Below are 17,002 nucleotides of genomic sequence, written 5' to 3' on the forward strand. Positions count from 1 at the left end.
ACACTGAATGTTACAAGGAGCAGAGAAGCTACTCCTGATAAGAAGGCAAACTACAAACTTGATGATTCCAGAAGTGTAATCAATGTTGTGGATGAACCGATCTAAAGGATCATCAATAATGTCACACCTGAAAATTCACAAGATGGAAAATCCTATAAGAATTAAACTTCAGGATTCTTCATTAGCGGAACCCTAGAGAACCACACTATATAAGGATCTAACCCTTGTCATCCAGAGGCAAATGCTGGAATCGTAGCTAAATTCTACTGTTAATCGGGTAGTAGCTAAGTTGAGTTGTGAGGCTTAACTTGCTCACTTGAGAGGTCTTACTTTTGTTGTAACATGCAATAAAATTTGAGTAATTATTTCTTAAGTAGCTGAATTGAACGTAACTTGTGGTAATTTACACACACAATTTGAACAAATGATTTTCTAGTGGTTTCATTTTCAATACATATAGATCATTTATTTGCATGTAGCAATATCTATAATGTTGTGCGTGACATGTGCAGCGTTGTTATTCACTGTACAAAGCTTACATATAAGTCTGGAAGTTTAAATGCTATTACTGTGCTATTGTATAGGTAGGAACACAATCAAGAAATTAGTTAAACCAGCTAACATTAAAGTCATAAGGTGTAACAAGAGAGAATTAATAATTTGCCCTTGATGTTCAACAACATTACTGTGTTGAACTACTAATATTAATATACTGGGGATGCCAATGACCAGAAATTCACCAGTTCAGCTGTATGAAAACACAGAGCAGGTCATCGACTAGGAAATTTGAGGTGCACAACTCACCCATGTTACCCTAAAATCTGCTCATCTCCAAGGTACGAGATAGTTATGATAGAATACCCTCCAAGTGCCTGACTGAGGGCAGTTTCAACAAAATTTAAGAAGCTCACCATCATCCAGGATAAAATAGCCCACTTGATCAGCACCTGAGCACAACCTTAAGCATATGCTCTCACCTGCGACTCACCAAGGCTTCTTTGACGGTACATTTCAAACATGGAATCTCTACAACCTGTCATGACAAGGATAGAATTATGGAAGTTCTTTGGTTTTTTTTTGCTTCATGGAAATACCATAATTTGCTAATACTTTTTCCAAGCCAGCACCATCCTGACTTGGAATTATATTGCGATTTTTAAATTTATTTTTTTTTAATTATTGTTGTGGGGTCAATAATTGGAATTTGATTTCTTTTCAGCAATGTGGATGTACCTGTATTACATGGTTCACCACCAGCTTGATCTGGGGTTTTAGGGATGGATAATTAAACCAAGAAAAATTTTTTTAAAGGAACTTTTAAGAAAGCCCTTTAAATGTGTTCTGCCAGTCAAAAGAATTGTGGCTGAGGTGTGACTTGGAGTCATAGAGATGTACAACATGAGAAGGAGATGCTTTGGTCCAACTTGTCCATGCTGACCAGGTATCCTGAATCAATCTAGTCCCATTTGCCAGCATTTGGCCCATATTCCTTCCAACACTTCCTATTCATGTACCCATCCAGATGCCTTTTAAATGTTGTAATTGTAGTTCATTACATACACGCACCACCCTCTAAGTGAAAAAGTTGCCCCTCTCACCTTAAACCTATGCCCTTAGCTTTGGGCTCCTCTACCTTGGGGAAAAGACCTTGGCTATTCACACTATCTATGCCCTTCATGATTTTATAAACTTGTATAAACTTCAGCCTCTGATGCTCCAGGGAAAATAGCCCTAGCCTATTCAGCTTCTCCCTAAAGCTCAAACCCTCCAACTCTGGCAACATCCTTGTATATCTTTTCTGAACCCTTTTAAGTTTCACAACATCTTTCATGTAGCATAGAGACCAGAATTGAACACTGTATTCTAAAGGTGGCCTAACCAATATCCTGTACAACCGCAACATGACCTCCTAACTCCCGTACTCAATGCACTGACCAATAAAGGCAAGCATACCAAATGCCTTCTACACTATCCTATTTACCTGTGACTCCACTTCCAAGGACCTATGAACCTGCATTACAAGATCTCTTTGTTCAGCAACTCTCAAGGACCTTACCCTTAAGTGTATTAGTTCTGCCCTGATTTTCTTTTCCAAAATGCAACACCTCACATTTATCTAAATTAAACTCCATGTGCCACTTCTCAGTCCGTCTGATCAAGGTCTAGTTGTTCTCTGAGGTAACCTTCTTCATTGTCCACTACACAATCAATTTTGCTGTCATCTGCAAATCTACTAACCATACATCTTATATTCACATCCATATCATTTATATAAATGACAAAAAGCAGTAGACTCAGCACCGATCCTTGTGGCACACCACTGGTCACAGGCCTCCAGTCTGAAAAGCAACCCTCCACCACCACTGTTTGTCTCCTACCTTCAAGCCAGTTCTGTATCCAAATGGCTAGTTCTCCCTGTATTTCATGTGATCTAACCTTGTTAACCAGTCTACCATGTGGAACCTTGTAGACTTATTTGTATATACTTCCTTCTGCTCATATACCTGCGATTTTAATAAGTCAAAAGTATATAAAGCTCATATTTAAAATTAATAATTGACCTAGAATGAATTCAAGAGTACTCCAAACATCTACTTCTCTATCCAAGTGTTCTTAATTTCACCTTTGAAAGGTTTTTTTAGGATATGCACCCTCATCCTGGGCTCCCATGCTATCTTTTATCTACGCTATCATTTCCCTGTTTTATGTTTAAAATTTTGATCAAGTCAGCACTTAACTTTCTAAATTCCAGGATAAGAAACTGTTCATGTAATTTCATCAGACAACTTTTCAGAACATCATGTTATTGTTTATTCAATAAAACATGCTTTATTGTTAATGTTTGTATTGATGAGTATTTAATATCTTTTAAAGGAGTTTTTTGAGAAGAGGAAACTTAAAACCAAATTTAAACTGTTAGACACACCATTGTCACCTCAACAGAATTCATCTGTTAGCTGGGATCTCCTCACTCTGCACATCGTTAACCGAATAGCTGCAAAGAAGGAACAGATTGGTGAGAAATGTTGATTTTTATTTCCTACAATTGAAAGATATATGTGCAATGAAAAAGATTGACACAGTTAATTTCTTTAAGTTTTTTTGCTGTGTATTTGCAATTTACAGCAATTTGTCACTGATCAATTAAACTTTTATTAAACAAAGTTGAACTTTTCATCTATGCTTATCAGGACTGGGCCTTAAAAACTAAACTTTCGAAAGGAACATTCATTTCTACAGCATGAGAAAAGAAGCTGATTGGTTGGCATCGAGATTTAGCTGGATCTGTTAACTTTCAATCTTTACTGACATGGAGAATGCAGCAGGGATTAGAAGTCTTCATAATCCTTTTCTCAATGTAAAAGGTGAAACGTGTACAAACTCCTTTTCCCAAGACAAACAGGGTACTGTGTGTGAATATATGTGGCTTCCAGAACATTTAAATGAAATGCTATGCGAGCCTGACTGATAATCTTAAATTGTTTTCTGGTGTAATGTTTGGATTATTTAGGAAATGTTGTCCCATAACAAAATCACATCTAGTGCTGGGCATTACACTGTGGGGTTTGCAAGCAGGGTCAAGACCAATTGGCATGGTCAACTTTATCGGTAACCTCATGACTAAAACCTTAGCCACCTGCACACCATGCAAGTCTGATGCCAAGATAAGTGTATCAAATCTATCCTGTGTGATAACATCCACCTTGATCAAATCATCACTCCACACTCTATATTGCACAAAAGGCCATGTGGCACCATGTTTGGTCCGAAAATGTACTTAATCCACCTCATTAGTCTGGAAGGGAGAGATCTCTGAAAAATTTGCACGTGAAAGAGGCTGCCCATCTCAGGCTGCTACTTTGAACATAAGTGATATTCTCAAATAACAGGATTTTGCCATCAAGCTAAAAAGACGTTGCCTACCACACAAATACGTAGTCTATTATATGAGTTTTGGTTTCAGTGTAATGCCAGGCAAGTAAGCTTTAACTGTCAATAGCTGGGCATTTTATATCGATCAAAATGTGTCTTTGACTGTTCGCAGCAGGCAGCATGCCAACTGTCATGAATGAATACCCCCAGTACCTTAATGTTGCAAAAAAAAATTACAGTAACAAACAAGTCAGAAGTTTCAAAAGAATTACTGAACTGCATTTTTGTTTTAAAAATCCAATTGTTTATCACAGTAAATTAAACTTTGAGAAACATGAGTACCACCCCTTTAGTTTTTGATGCCGTTTTTGAATGGGAGAGACATGAGTAATGGAAATGAAAAGTATTTTACTAGGGCAAGATGCATAACAAATTGTTGAGGTGTTGTTTCAGACAAATGTTTGCTAAGTATGAGGAAATAAACAGCAGAATTCAAACTCCCCGCAGTATAGTCAGCCAAAGTACTGACACCGTCTCCTTTTTATAAAGGACAGGGATAGCATTGGGAGAAAGACGAGTATGAGAGGGCTGAAAGGAATGGGATGGGTATGGCAGGAGAGGGATGGCACGAGAAGGGTGGGATGGCACGAGATGGAGTTTTTAACATCTCTTTTTGCAGTATAGGTACTATTTGGACATAGATATTTAGAGGGATTCTGCTAGTTAATTGTGGATTCATGGATTTGCAATGTATTAATACTATCTGTTTTACTTATTTCTATGAGAGGCACCTCAAAAGAATTTAATGTGCTTCAAAAGAATCTTATCAATTATATGCATTGGCATATAATATTTATTTTATCATATATGATCTGCTCAGTGATTGTATTAAGTTTCTTGAGAAACATTTTGGTTATGTAAAACTTTTCATCCTACTTTCCCTTGTGGGGAAGCATTAATAAGTATGCTCAAGGCTAATTCTGCCTTTTGTTTGGTAAAGTGTGAACATAAGAGATAATGAAACAAATATTTAAACAGGGCCGCTCTTGTATGAAGTCCAAAACAGAATGGGGCAAGTAAGATCACAGAAGGGGTTTGAATCTGACGCTTCCTTTTATTGACAGTCACTGAGAATATTAAAAATAACTTTCTCTAACTAAAATCTCCATATTCTAACTTGCTGATGTCAATATTTTTAAAAAATTGTTTCAAGATTCAAAATTATCATTTCTTTGGTCCTGGAAATCTTTTGTTCCCCAGTGCAGTAGTACAAACATGATAAAGAAGGACTTCACAAACTGAAATTGGAGGAGGGAGAAATACAGTTAAAGGGTTGAACAGACTGTAGAATAGGGAATAGAATGGCTGCTGCTGGGAAGGGAATATTGAACTGGAATTGGAAGTGCAATTGGCTCTAATTATGGAAAAGAGGGATGTGATAAGTGGAGTACCAAGGGTACATGGCAGTGAGATAAAAAGGTGTAGAGCTGGATGAACACAGCAAGCCAAGCAGCATCAGAGGAGCAGGAAGGCTGACGTTTCGGGCCTAGACCCTTCTTCAGAAAATTGAAGATGCCAGATGTACATGGCAGTGCCTGGCTGCATCCAGCAGTGCATACTAGCACAATGAAGCCTTAAGTACCAACTCTTTGCTACTTATCATTAATAGCATCTAATCTACAAATTCCGATTCGCTATAACTCCATAAATACTTTTTAACGGTGAATTTCCTTACTGATCAGTTGAATTCTTTGTGTTCACAACAACGATGAGATGATCAATATCTAATGTGACCTGTTTCTTTATCATAGATGGGCCAAACAAAGTCAATCAAGTAAATATGAAGAAGGATACAAAAATGCCAATTAGACAACATAACATTGAGCTACCAATGTCTCCCTGCTCTACACCCTCTCGAATATTCCTAGAAGAAAGTAAATGCAGGTATTTTATTTGTTTTGAAAAAGAACCTAGAAAAGTTGAACATGTTGTATGATAGCATTTAAATGTGTAATAGAGCATCCAGTGCGAAAGTAAATAAAAAGTAATGGTCTGGAATCTCCTTGTTGTCTTCAGTACAAATGCCATTTCTTCGCAGACAATGTATGAAGAAGATGGAGAAATATGCTGTTATTTTGCTAAGTGCATATTTCACTGTATTTTAACAGTGCAGCCCTTGGGTTGGTTAAATCCTGCTATTTGCACAACTGTGCTATTTAGACACATGGAAATTTCCAAAGTGTAAACTCTTTTTCAATTTGTCTTTAAATCTCCCAGAAAAACTATTTAATAGCTTCCTGTACAACCTCAAACAAGTATAATTGAAAAGTTAGTGAATTAAAGGGCATGCCAACTTGACGACCTGAATACAGCATTCTAAGAAACTTTCTTTAACACCTTTAGTCATGGTAGTGGTAAAGTATGGATGATCAATTTTCAGCTTGCATTATCTGGTTTTAACACAACACCTTAATGGTTTTCGAAAAGGAACTGACATAGGCCTAAAATGGCTACAGTAATCACCTGACCATAGATTGTGGCATAGGGATCAATGCTGGGGCCGCAATTACCTGCAATATAAAAATTTTGGATGAGGGTGGTGAATGCATTATAACCATGTTTGCAGATGACATTAAAAATAGGTGGGAGGGCAAGTTATGAGGATGACACAAAGAGTCTACAGAGGGTTACGGACAGGTTAAGTGAGTAGACCAAAACATGGCAGATGGAATATAATGTGGGAAAGTCTGTGGTTATGCACTTTGGCAGGAATAAAATCTGATTATTATTTAAATAAAGAAAGGCTATGGAATGCTACAGCACAGAGAGATTTGTGAATCCTCGTACCTAAATCTCAAAATGTTTGTATATAAGCTAGCAGATACTAGGGAAGACAAATGGAATGAGGTATAACAATAAAAAAACTGTACAAGGCACTAATTAGATCGATGGATACTGTAAACAGTTTTTGTCCCCTTATGTGAGGAAAGATATACTAGCATTGGAGGCAGTCCAGAGGAGGTTTGTTAGGTAGATGATGGGTATGGACTGACTGTCTTATGAGGAGAGGTTGAGTAGGTTTGCCTGTACTCATTGGAGTTTAGAAGAATGAGGAGCAACCTTAATGAAACATACAAGATTCTTGAGGTCTTGACAGGGTAATTACAGAAAGGTTGTTTCGCCTCATGAGAGAGTCTAGGACCAGAGGGTATAACCTCAGAATAAAGAGTTGCTCATTTAAGCAGATGAAAAATTTCTTCTCTGCGGGTAATGAATTTGTGAAATTCTTTATCTGAGAGAGCTGTAAAGGCTTGGCATTAAGTATATTCAAGGCTGAGATGAATTTTTAATCAGTAAGAGAATCAAATGTTATTGAGAAAAGGCAGGACAGTGTAATTGAGGATTATCAGATCAGCCATGATCTCATTACATGGTAGAACAGACTTGATGGGATGAATAATCTACTTCTGCTACTATGTCTTGCGATCTTATGTTCAGGAAACCAATGTGGGATAAGCAAAATCATCTGGTCTGAAACTACCATTTTAACAAAAGACATTAAGACCAGTCAACTAAATTAGGTATCAAGAAACTCGTTTCTCCTGTTTTATTTTATACATGCATGAGATGTTCCACATGTTCGACATGAAAGAGTTTCCTGCAATCTTCAGCGTGGAAAGAGAATTGAGCCAGACTCAGTAAATCATAAATGAACTATGCAGAACGGCAAAGACAGCAAAAGAAAATGAACTGGTAACAGCAAGTACTGGAAGACTTCTGTCAGTGTTTCCTTCTCATCACATCAAAAGCCAGCATTAGTGATAAAATAATTCAAAGAACTTCCATTCACCAAGAACTCAAAAGATTCTACAAAGTTCCCTATGGTTGAGGATACATTGCATCAAGTTATACATACATGGTCTCAGGTTCAACCGTAAATAATATATTCTGTATCTTACAAAACTTTTTTTTGCTTTTAACCCTGTGTGTTTGATATTGTACTTTATTATTTTTCATGGGATTGATAAGAAATAAAATTCCACTTTCTTTCAATTGAGAAAACTGTTTAATTACCTCCTCCATTTTGATCTGGCAAATTATATTTTAGTTGAAGTGTGGCATTGCTGCATGTCGAAACAAATTAAAAATCTTTGCTGCAGTTCACCAAGGCAGGTAAAAAGATGGGTGACAATTCACTCCTCATCTGGTCATAACAAATTTGTGGGCTTGACTAGTAATGTCCCAAAGGACTGAAAAAGAGTGGAGTAATAAACTGTTCCTACAAAGCTGATATTAAAAAGAAAAAAAAATGCAAGCAGGGTTTCTTAGGTTTATAATGTTATGGTGCTAAATGTCAGCATTTATGCCAATATTTTTGTAGATCAGGACAAAATAATTTTTGAAAAGTTAAAGATGTTGTCCTTGGAAAAAATGGAAGGTGTTGCTAAGCAAAAGATTTATTGGTGGAAATTGCTGATACCAAGACTAATAAATTACTATTTGAACAAGTAAGATTAGAAATGGAATTTCTACCAAAAAAGAGGAAAAAAAAATCCAAGAAAGGGAAAAGGGGCAGGAAAGGAAAGAAGGGAGAAATTCCATGAAAAAGAAAGAGAAAGGGAGTTTAAATTGAGACAGCCGAGCTAAGAAGGAAGAATCCCAATGAAAACAACTTTGGTGAGGGACACATAACCTGACTTAGTCTTAGCATTTAAACAGGTAAACTTGAATTCTTGAGTCCTTAAGTTTGATGAAAAGGAGATGGTTGTCTTTATCTAGTTAGCATAGCAGGTAAAGTGGCCAGTCTAACAATGAATATTGCCACTGCAAAGCAGACTTACAGGGAAAGTTCATGAAATTTATTCCCTTTTGCCTTAGAAAATTGCAACTGACTGAGGCAGCAAAGCTATTTCTTTAACTGCATACCAGTTAGTGCCATAGGTCTACTGGCAAAAACCTGCGAGAAGCAGCCTGACCAGACACACCTGGAATTTGAAAGGCTTAAACTACTTGCTTAAGCTACTGGTGTTCTTGTACACGAAACACAACAACAAAATGTCAGTAGGCAGTTGTAGCACATAATTAAGAAGGCAAATCAAATTTTGGCCTTTGGTTTTAGAGGGTTAGAGTTTAAAAACAGTGATATTTTGTTACGATTGTACGTATGTTCATGAGACCACACCTAGAGTACTGTGTACAGTTTTGGTCCCCATATTTAAGAAATTATACATTGGCATTGGAGGCAATTCAAAAGTTTAGAAGGGTATGAGTAGGATGATACCTGGGGTAAAGGGGCCAGCTTATTGAAAATGGCCAAACAGATTAGGTTTTATTCATAAGAGCTTAAAAGAATAAAGGGTGGTCTTAGTGATACGTACAAGATTCTGAGGGGGCTTGACTGGATAGACATGGAGGAGACGTTTCCATTGATTGAGAATCTTGAGTTCGGGGACGTGCTTTGAGAATAACGGACACTCATTTAAAACTGAGATACAAAGGGATTTCTTCTCCAAGAGGGTAGTGAATGTCTCAAACAAAAACAGAAATTGCTGGAAAAACTCAGCAGGTCTGACAATATCTGGGGAGAGAAATCAGCGTTAACATTTTGTGTCCACTGACTCTTCTTTAGAAAGCTCATAATGTTGCCAGACCTGCTGAGTTTTTCTAGCATTTCCTGTTTTTGTTTCTGATTTCCAGCATCTGCAGTACTTTTGCTTTTTTGTTTAATGAATGTCTGGGATTCTCGACGCCAGTGAGTTGTGGAGGCTAGATCTCTGAAAGTATTTAAAGAGGAGGTAGATAGTTTTTTTTTGAACTATTGAGGAGTTGAAGGCTGTGAGGAGCTGGCAGAAAAGAGGAGTTGAGGCCTGGGATGGATTAGTCATAACCTATAGAATGGCAGGCAGGCTTAAGGGACTGAATGTCCTTTTTTCAAACATTTACTCAATATTGAAGTTGGTCAGTATCTACTCAGATACGATTGTTGACAATATCAAAATAACTGCCAGAAATTCTGTCAAAACGGAATGGTTGACCATTCACTGTTTCCAACAGCTAGTGAGAAAATTAAGTGGTAGCCTCGCTTAGAGAATGATCACAGACCTTGCAAGTGGGGAAAATAAAGGGACATAATGGCAGGACAGAGCCAGAGATCAGTTAACAGGTACTTTCATGATAAGTTTCAAAGAGGACCTGAAGAGTTTTCAGGAAGGCCAGGAGAAAGTAAAAGTGAAGCTTCATTTACTGAAAGAACTGTGCAGGTATATAGCAGGATTTGAACCTCCACTTGATGGCAGTAGTGCTCCAGGGCAAGTGGAGCAGTTTAGGGGAAAATCCATGAAGGCAAATGAAAAGAGAACATACCTCACAGCATCGGTGGCGATCACCAGAGGCATGCCAGTGAGTTAAAATAGAATTACCCATTTGGAGTTCAAAGGAACAAAAACAAGCTTCAAAGCTCATCCAGCCCTATCAGGTTGATGTCAAGTTAAATGAGAGGGAGGTCAGGTTACAATCCAGACACCTGACAGAAGGCAAACCTCAGATTATGACTCGCCAATCTCCTAGAGATCGCATTTGTAAAATTTTGGTACATGGATTATAGAAGTGGGTAGTGAAGGGTTAAAACTCAGAGGCAACACAACTCAACAAACAGGTCCATTTGAGTACACAATAGCAATTCTGAATATAGGTTAGGGTAAAGAGAGTGAATATGTGTGCATTGTCTCTGCTTTTTATTGCTAGTTTATATTGACCCTGAAACAAAATACAGCGTAAACACAAGGCCAAAATATTGTTGACATCTGTTTCTTATTGCAGTTATAGAGGACCTTGTGCAGTTTTGATTTCTCTACCTAAGAGAGGATAACTGCCATGGAGGGAGTGCAGAGAATGTTCAGTAGGCTGATACTGGGGATGTTAGGCCAGTTGTTTAAGGAGAGCTTGGGTGCTGCTCCTGGCATGTCCTCTTCATTGAACCAGGGTTGATCCCCTATCTTGATGGTAATGGTTGAGTGGGGGATATGCTAGGCCTTGAGGTTATAGCTTGTGTTGGAATACAATTCTACTGCTAATGGATCATAGCACCTCATGGATGCCCCATCTTTGATTTGTTTGATACTTTTGATTCACTGTGGGACACGGGTGTCGCTGGCTAACCAGTATTATTTGCCCATCCCCAGTTGCCTTGAGAAGGTGGTGGTGAGCTGCCTTCTTGAACTGCTGCAGTCCACGTGCTATAAGTTGATCCACAAAGTCCTTAGGGAGGGAATTCCAGGATTTTGACCCAGTGACAGGGAAGGAATGGTAATGTATTTCCAAGTCAAAAAGGGGAATTTGCAGGTGGTGTTTTATCCAAGTATCCGGTGCCCTTGTCCTTCTGGATGGAAGTGGTTGTGCATTTGGAAGGTGCTGTCTCAGGGTCTTTAGGGAATTTCTGCAGTGTGTCTTGTAGACATTACATGCTGCTGCTACTAAGTGTCAGTGGTGGAGGGCATGGATGCTTCTGGATGTGGTTCCAATCAAGTGGGCTGCTTTGTCCTGGATAGGGTCAAGTTCCTTGAGTGTTGTTGGAGCTGCACCTATCCAAGCAACTGGGGAGTATTCCATCACACTCCTGAGTTGTGCCGTAATTGGTGGACAGGCTTTGCAAAATCAGGAGGTGGACTACTTGTCGCAGTATTCCTATCCTCTGACCTGCTCCTGTAGCCACATGTTGAGTCCAGTTGAGCTTCTGGTCAGTAGTAATCCCAAGGCTATTGATAGCAGGGGATTCAAAGATAGTAATACTATTGAATGTTAGATGGTTAGATTGTCTCTGGTTAGATGATCATTGTTTGGCATTTGTGTGGTGTGAATATAACTTGCCACTTGTCAGCCCAAGCCTGAATATTGTTGCATTTGAACATCTTAAGTGATGAAGGTGTCGCAAATGGTGCTGAACATTATGCGACCATCAGTGGCCATTTCCATTTCTGACCTTGTGATGGAGAGAAGGTCATTGATGAAGCAGCTGAACATGGTTGGGCCCAGGACAATACTCTGTGGAATTCCTACAGTGATGCCCTGGAGCTGAGATAACTGATCTCCAACAAACATAACCATCCTTCAATGGGCTAGTTATGACTCCAGCCAGCAGAGAGTTTTGTTCTCTTGATGCCATGCTCTGATGAATGCAGCCTTGATGTCAAGGGCTGTCATTCTCAGCTCACCTGTTGAAGTCTGTCCCATTTTGCATGATGGTGGTGCTACATAACACAATGGAGGGTAATCGCAATGTGAAAGTGTCTTCTGTGCAAAGATCTCCCTGGTGTTGACATTTATGTTGCATTTCTTGAGGTGAGCCTTCAGGGAATGTTTGAACCACTTCCTTGGTCCATCTCTCATTTGAGTGCTTTCCTTGAGCTGGGCAAAGAACATTTGCTTTGGTAGTTGGAACCAGGCTGCTTAAGCATGTGGTCAGCTCAGCAGAGTTGGTTTTGGATTATTGTAGCCTTGATGCTGGTGGTATTGGCTCCTTCAAAGATGCTAATGTTAGTATGCCTGTCCTCTCAGTTGATGGTGAGAATATGTCACAGACAGAGTTGATAGTACTTCTCCAGGGCTTCAATGCAGTATGTATATATTGTCCAAGTTTTGGAGCTGTAAAGAAGAATCAGAGTCATAGAGCCATAGAGATCTGTGGCATGGAAAAATATCCTTTGGCCTATCACATCCATGCTGGTTAAAAACAATCTAACCATTCTAATCCCATTTTGCAGCACTAAGCTCATATCCTTGTATGTCATAGCATTGAAAGTGCACATCTAAATACTCCTCGAGTGTTGTGAGAGTTTCTGCCTCTACTATCCTTACAGGCAGTGGGTTCCAGATTCCCACCATCCTCTTGGTGAAAAAGATTTTCTTCACGCCTCCTCTATATTTTCTGTCCATTACATTAAATCTATATGCCCCGGTCAATGATCCCACAGAAAGAATTGGAAGGACGACTGGCTTATGCACAAGGATCTTGCTATCAGTATGGATGTCACAGTTGTTAAAGTCTCTCATCCTTATGTGTCCAAAGGCAATGTTCGTCGATTGGATGCAGTACTGGATCTCTGAATCGGTGTCAGCCTTAGATTGGAGGTGGCCCCCAGGTAGGGGAAATGTTCCATATTTAGGAGGATTTCTCCATTGATCGTAATGGAATGATACACTGGAACTTGCCCTGGGACAGGTTGGTAGAGGACTTGAGTCTACTTAACACTGAAGCTGAGACTAATTGTTTGGTATGTTGCCACCAAGATATTAAGCGAGTTTTGAAGATTCTCTTCTAACAGCGTGTAGATGACATTGTCAGGCACATACTGAAGTTCCATGAGCGACGTCAGTGTTGTTTTCTTCTTGGATTTCAATTAGTTGAGATTGAAAAGTTTTCCATTCATCCTGTAGACAATTTCCACAGCAGTGGGAAGCTTGTTCTTGATGAGATGACAGACCCTTTAGTTGTGTCTTTTTGTTATCTTCGTAACATGATTATTAGTCTATTTTGAAGTCTTTTCTATCTGTCCCTTTCTGTCATCCAATGACCCTCATTTCCCATATAACTGTCTTCCTCAATTACTTACCTGTACTTGTTGAAATACCACATCTTTCCACATTTGACCCCTTGGTTACACTATTACATTGAAAACTCTCTATGCTTCCCTAGTTATGTGGCTTACAAGAACAGCGACCTCAGTAAGGTTCAGGGTTAGACTGGCCCAACAAAACAGCTCCCCCTTCCCCAACACTGGTGCCAGTAGTCTGTGAAACAGAAATTGCCTCTCACACCAGTGTTTAGCCATGTATTCATCACTATAGTTTTATATACCTTATGTCAATTTGCATATGGCTCAGATATTTATCAACAGATAAAATTCTTTGAGATTCTGCTTTTCAGTTTAGTGCTGAACGCTTCATACTCTTTTAAGCAGAACCTCTCTCCTTGTTCTCCCTGTGTTGTTGATACCTGCATGGACTACGACCACTGCTTCCTCTCCCTAGCACTGCAGGGTCCTTTCCAGTCTTGAGCAGGTGTCCCAAACGCTGGCACTGGATAGGCTGTGTAGTCTTACTGGAGTCTTTCTGTTTTCTGCAGAGAACACCCCTTCACTATAGTTTACTGTTGCCTACTAAAACTAGATTTCTTGTTGTTACCCCAGCAGATGCATGAGAACACCACCATCTACAAGTTCCCTGCCAAGTCACACACCATCCTTACTTAGAAAGGTATTGCCATTCCTCAGTGTCTCCTGAGAGACTGGTTTGCACAAGAAGCCCATAGCCAGCTACCAGCAGGTTATAAAAAAGACAAATATGTAGTTACATATTTTGGGAAGAAAAGACATAGGATCATAAGATATTGGAGCTGAATTTGGCCCACTAATTCTGCTCTACTGTTCGATCATGGCTGATATGTTTGTCAACCCCATTTTCCTGCCTTCTCCCTGTAACCCTTGATCCCCTTACCAGTCAAGAATCTATCTATCTCTGTCTTAAATACACTCAATGATTCAAATTCCAAGAATTAGCCCACCCCCGCCAATCCAGCACATGGCATTATGAGTCTCCTTAGACCAAATAGATGGCAGCGGTTCAAGTAGGCAGTTCACCACCACGTTACAGGCAGCTAGGGATGGGCAACAAATGTTGGTTGAACCAGCAACACCCATATCCCATAAATGAATTAAAAAAAATCTTGAATGTCTTCCTGTATTCATGGCATTATGGTCAGTTTGCTCAGCCACCCTGCAGCCTCCATTATCTTCCAGATAGGCTGGTAGAACCTTAGACCGAGATTGGAATCCAGGACCATCTGACTTAGAGATTCAGGTGTCACAAGACCTGTAAAAAGATAATTATGAGCATCCTGAAGTGCGAGAAAGGTAATCCCATTTCTGAGAGACCGGTTTGCATAAGAAACCCATCAGTCACCTGGAGTCATCAGCAGGCTGTAAAAAAATAACAAATATGTTGCTATATATTTTGTGAAGAAAGACCATTAGACCATAAGATATGGGAGCAGAATTTGGCCTTTGGGCCTATCGAGTCTGTTCGGCTGTTCAATCGTGGCTGATATGTTTCTCGACCCCATTCTCTTGCCTTCTTCAGTAACCCTTGATCCCCTTTCCAGTCAAGAACCTACCTATCTTTGACTTAAATACACTCAATGATTTGGCCTCCACAGCACTTTGCAGCAATGAGTTCCACAGTTTAACCACCCCCTGGCTGAAGAAATTGCTCCTCATCTCAGTTCTAAAGGCTCGTCCCTTCACTTTTCGTCTGTGCTCCCAAGTCCTAGTCTCTCAATATTCTGTAAGTTTCAATCAGATTCCTCCTTCTCCTCCAGAATTCCATCGAGTTCAGACCCAGAGTCCTCAACCACTCCTCATATGACAAACCTTTCATCCCTGGAATCATGCTTGTGAACCTCCTGTGGACCCTCTCCAACTCCAACCAGCACATTTCTCCTTAGATACAGGGCCCAAAACTCCTCAGAATATTCTAAATGCAGTCAGACCAGAATGACAGTTCAGGCTAGCCAGCCTATAGTTTCCTGTCTTCTGACTCCATCCCTCCCTTCTTAAACAGGGATGTTACATCAGCCATTTTGCAGATGTCTGGGACCATCCCTGACTCCAGTGATTCCTGAAGATCACCACCAATGCCTCTACAATCTTCTCCACTATCTCCTTCAGAACTCTGGATGCAGTCCATCTGGTCCAGGTGGTTTATCCATCTTCAGACCTTTCAACTTCCCCAGCACCTCCTTAGTGATTGCCACTACACTTACCTGTGCCCCCTGACTCTCTTGAAATTCTGGTATGCTGCTAGTGTCTTCTACCCATGAAGACTGATGCAAAGTACCTATCCAGTGCCTCCACCATTTCTTTGTTCCCCATTACTACTTCTCTAGCCTTATATGTCAGCGGTCCAATATCCACTCTTACCTCTCTCTTACCTTTTACATACCTTATATTACTAGCTAATTTATCCTCATGTTTCATCTTCTACCGCTTTAATGCTTTATTAATTATCCTTCGCTGGTTTTTAAAGGCTTCCCAATTCTCTGGCTTCCCACTAATGTTCACCTCATTGTATGCTTTTTCTTTTGCTTTTATGCTGTCTCTTGATTTCCCTTGTCAGCCATGTTGCCTCATCATCCCCTTAGTGTGTTTCTTCTTCCTTGGGATGAATTTCAACTGTGCCTCCTGAATCATCCCGGAAACTCCTGCCGTTGCTGCTCTACTGTCTTCCCGTCAACTCTGGCCAGCTACTCACTCATGTTTTTGTACTCATTTGTAATACTATTACATCTAATTAAAGCTTCTCCGTCTCAAATTGCAGAGTTAATTCTATGATATTATGGTGAGTGCCTCTATGGGTTCCTTCACCTTCTGCTCCCTAATCAGCTCTGCCTTATTACACATCACCAAATACAGAATTGCCAGTTCTCAGGTGGGCTCTACCACAAGCTCCCCTGAAAAAAAAATTGTAAACATTCCACAAATTCCTTTTCTTGAGATCTGCTAGCAACCTGATTTTCTCAGTCCACCTACATATTGAAGACCCCCATGATTAATGTAATGGTGCCTTTTTTACATACCTTTTCTATCTCCTGGTTTATTTTCTTCTCACAGCCTGACTACTGCTTGGAGCTGTGGATACAACTCCTGACAGGGTCTTTTTTCCTTTGCAGTTCCTCAGCTGTATCCACAGACATTCTATGCGTTCTGACTTTCCATCACTCCTTGCTTTCAATTTAATTTCATTTCTCACTAACAAGGCATCCCCACTACACCCCTGCCTGTTATTTCTATAGGACGTAAATCCATGGATATTTAGTTCCCAGACCTGATGTCCTTGCAAGCCATGTCTCTGATACCTACAGCATTGTACCTGCCAATTTCAATCTGTGCTACAAGCTCATTTACCTTGTTTTGTATACTATGTGCATTTAAGTACAACAGTTTTGTGTTGACTGTTTGCCTTCTCTTAATTGTCACCTTATCCGCTGTGCCTGAAGTTATATTTCTCAGCCTATCCATACTCTTTGTCCTATTACTTGTTCTGGAAACTTCAATAACATCTGCTGGGACTGCCCCCT

General features: G+C 39.7%; 1 protein-coding gene across 1 annotated transcript in view; it reads left to right on the forward strand.

Annotated features, from left to right (window-relative positions):
* LOC125485755 overlaps window positions 1–17,002 on the forward strand; it is a 103,639-nt gene that overhangs the window by 10,039 nt on the left and 76,598 nt on the right. Inside the window, exons 3-4 of the mRNA XM_048610123.1 lie at window positions 2,875–3,016; window positions 5,685–5,817. Of these exons, the coding sequence (XP_048466080.1) occupies window positions 2,875–3,016; window positions 5,685–5,817 (275 nt within the window). The remainder of the gene's footprint in view (window positions 1–2,874; window positions 3,017–5,684; window positions 5,818–17,002) is intronic.

The sequence above is a fragment of the Rhincodon typus genome, chromosome 22 (assembly GCF_021869965.1).
Source record: "Rhincodon typus isolate 14 chromosome 22, sRhiTyp1.1, whole genome shotgun sequence".
NCBI classification, from domain to species: Eukaryota; Metazoa; Chordata; class Chondrichthyes; order Orectolobiformes; family Rhincodontidae; genus Rhincodon; species Rhincodon typus.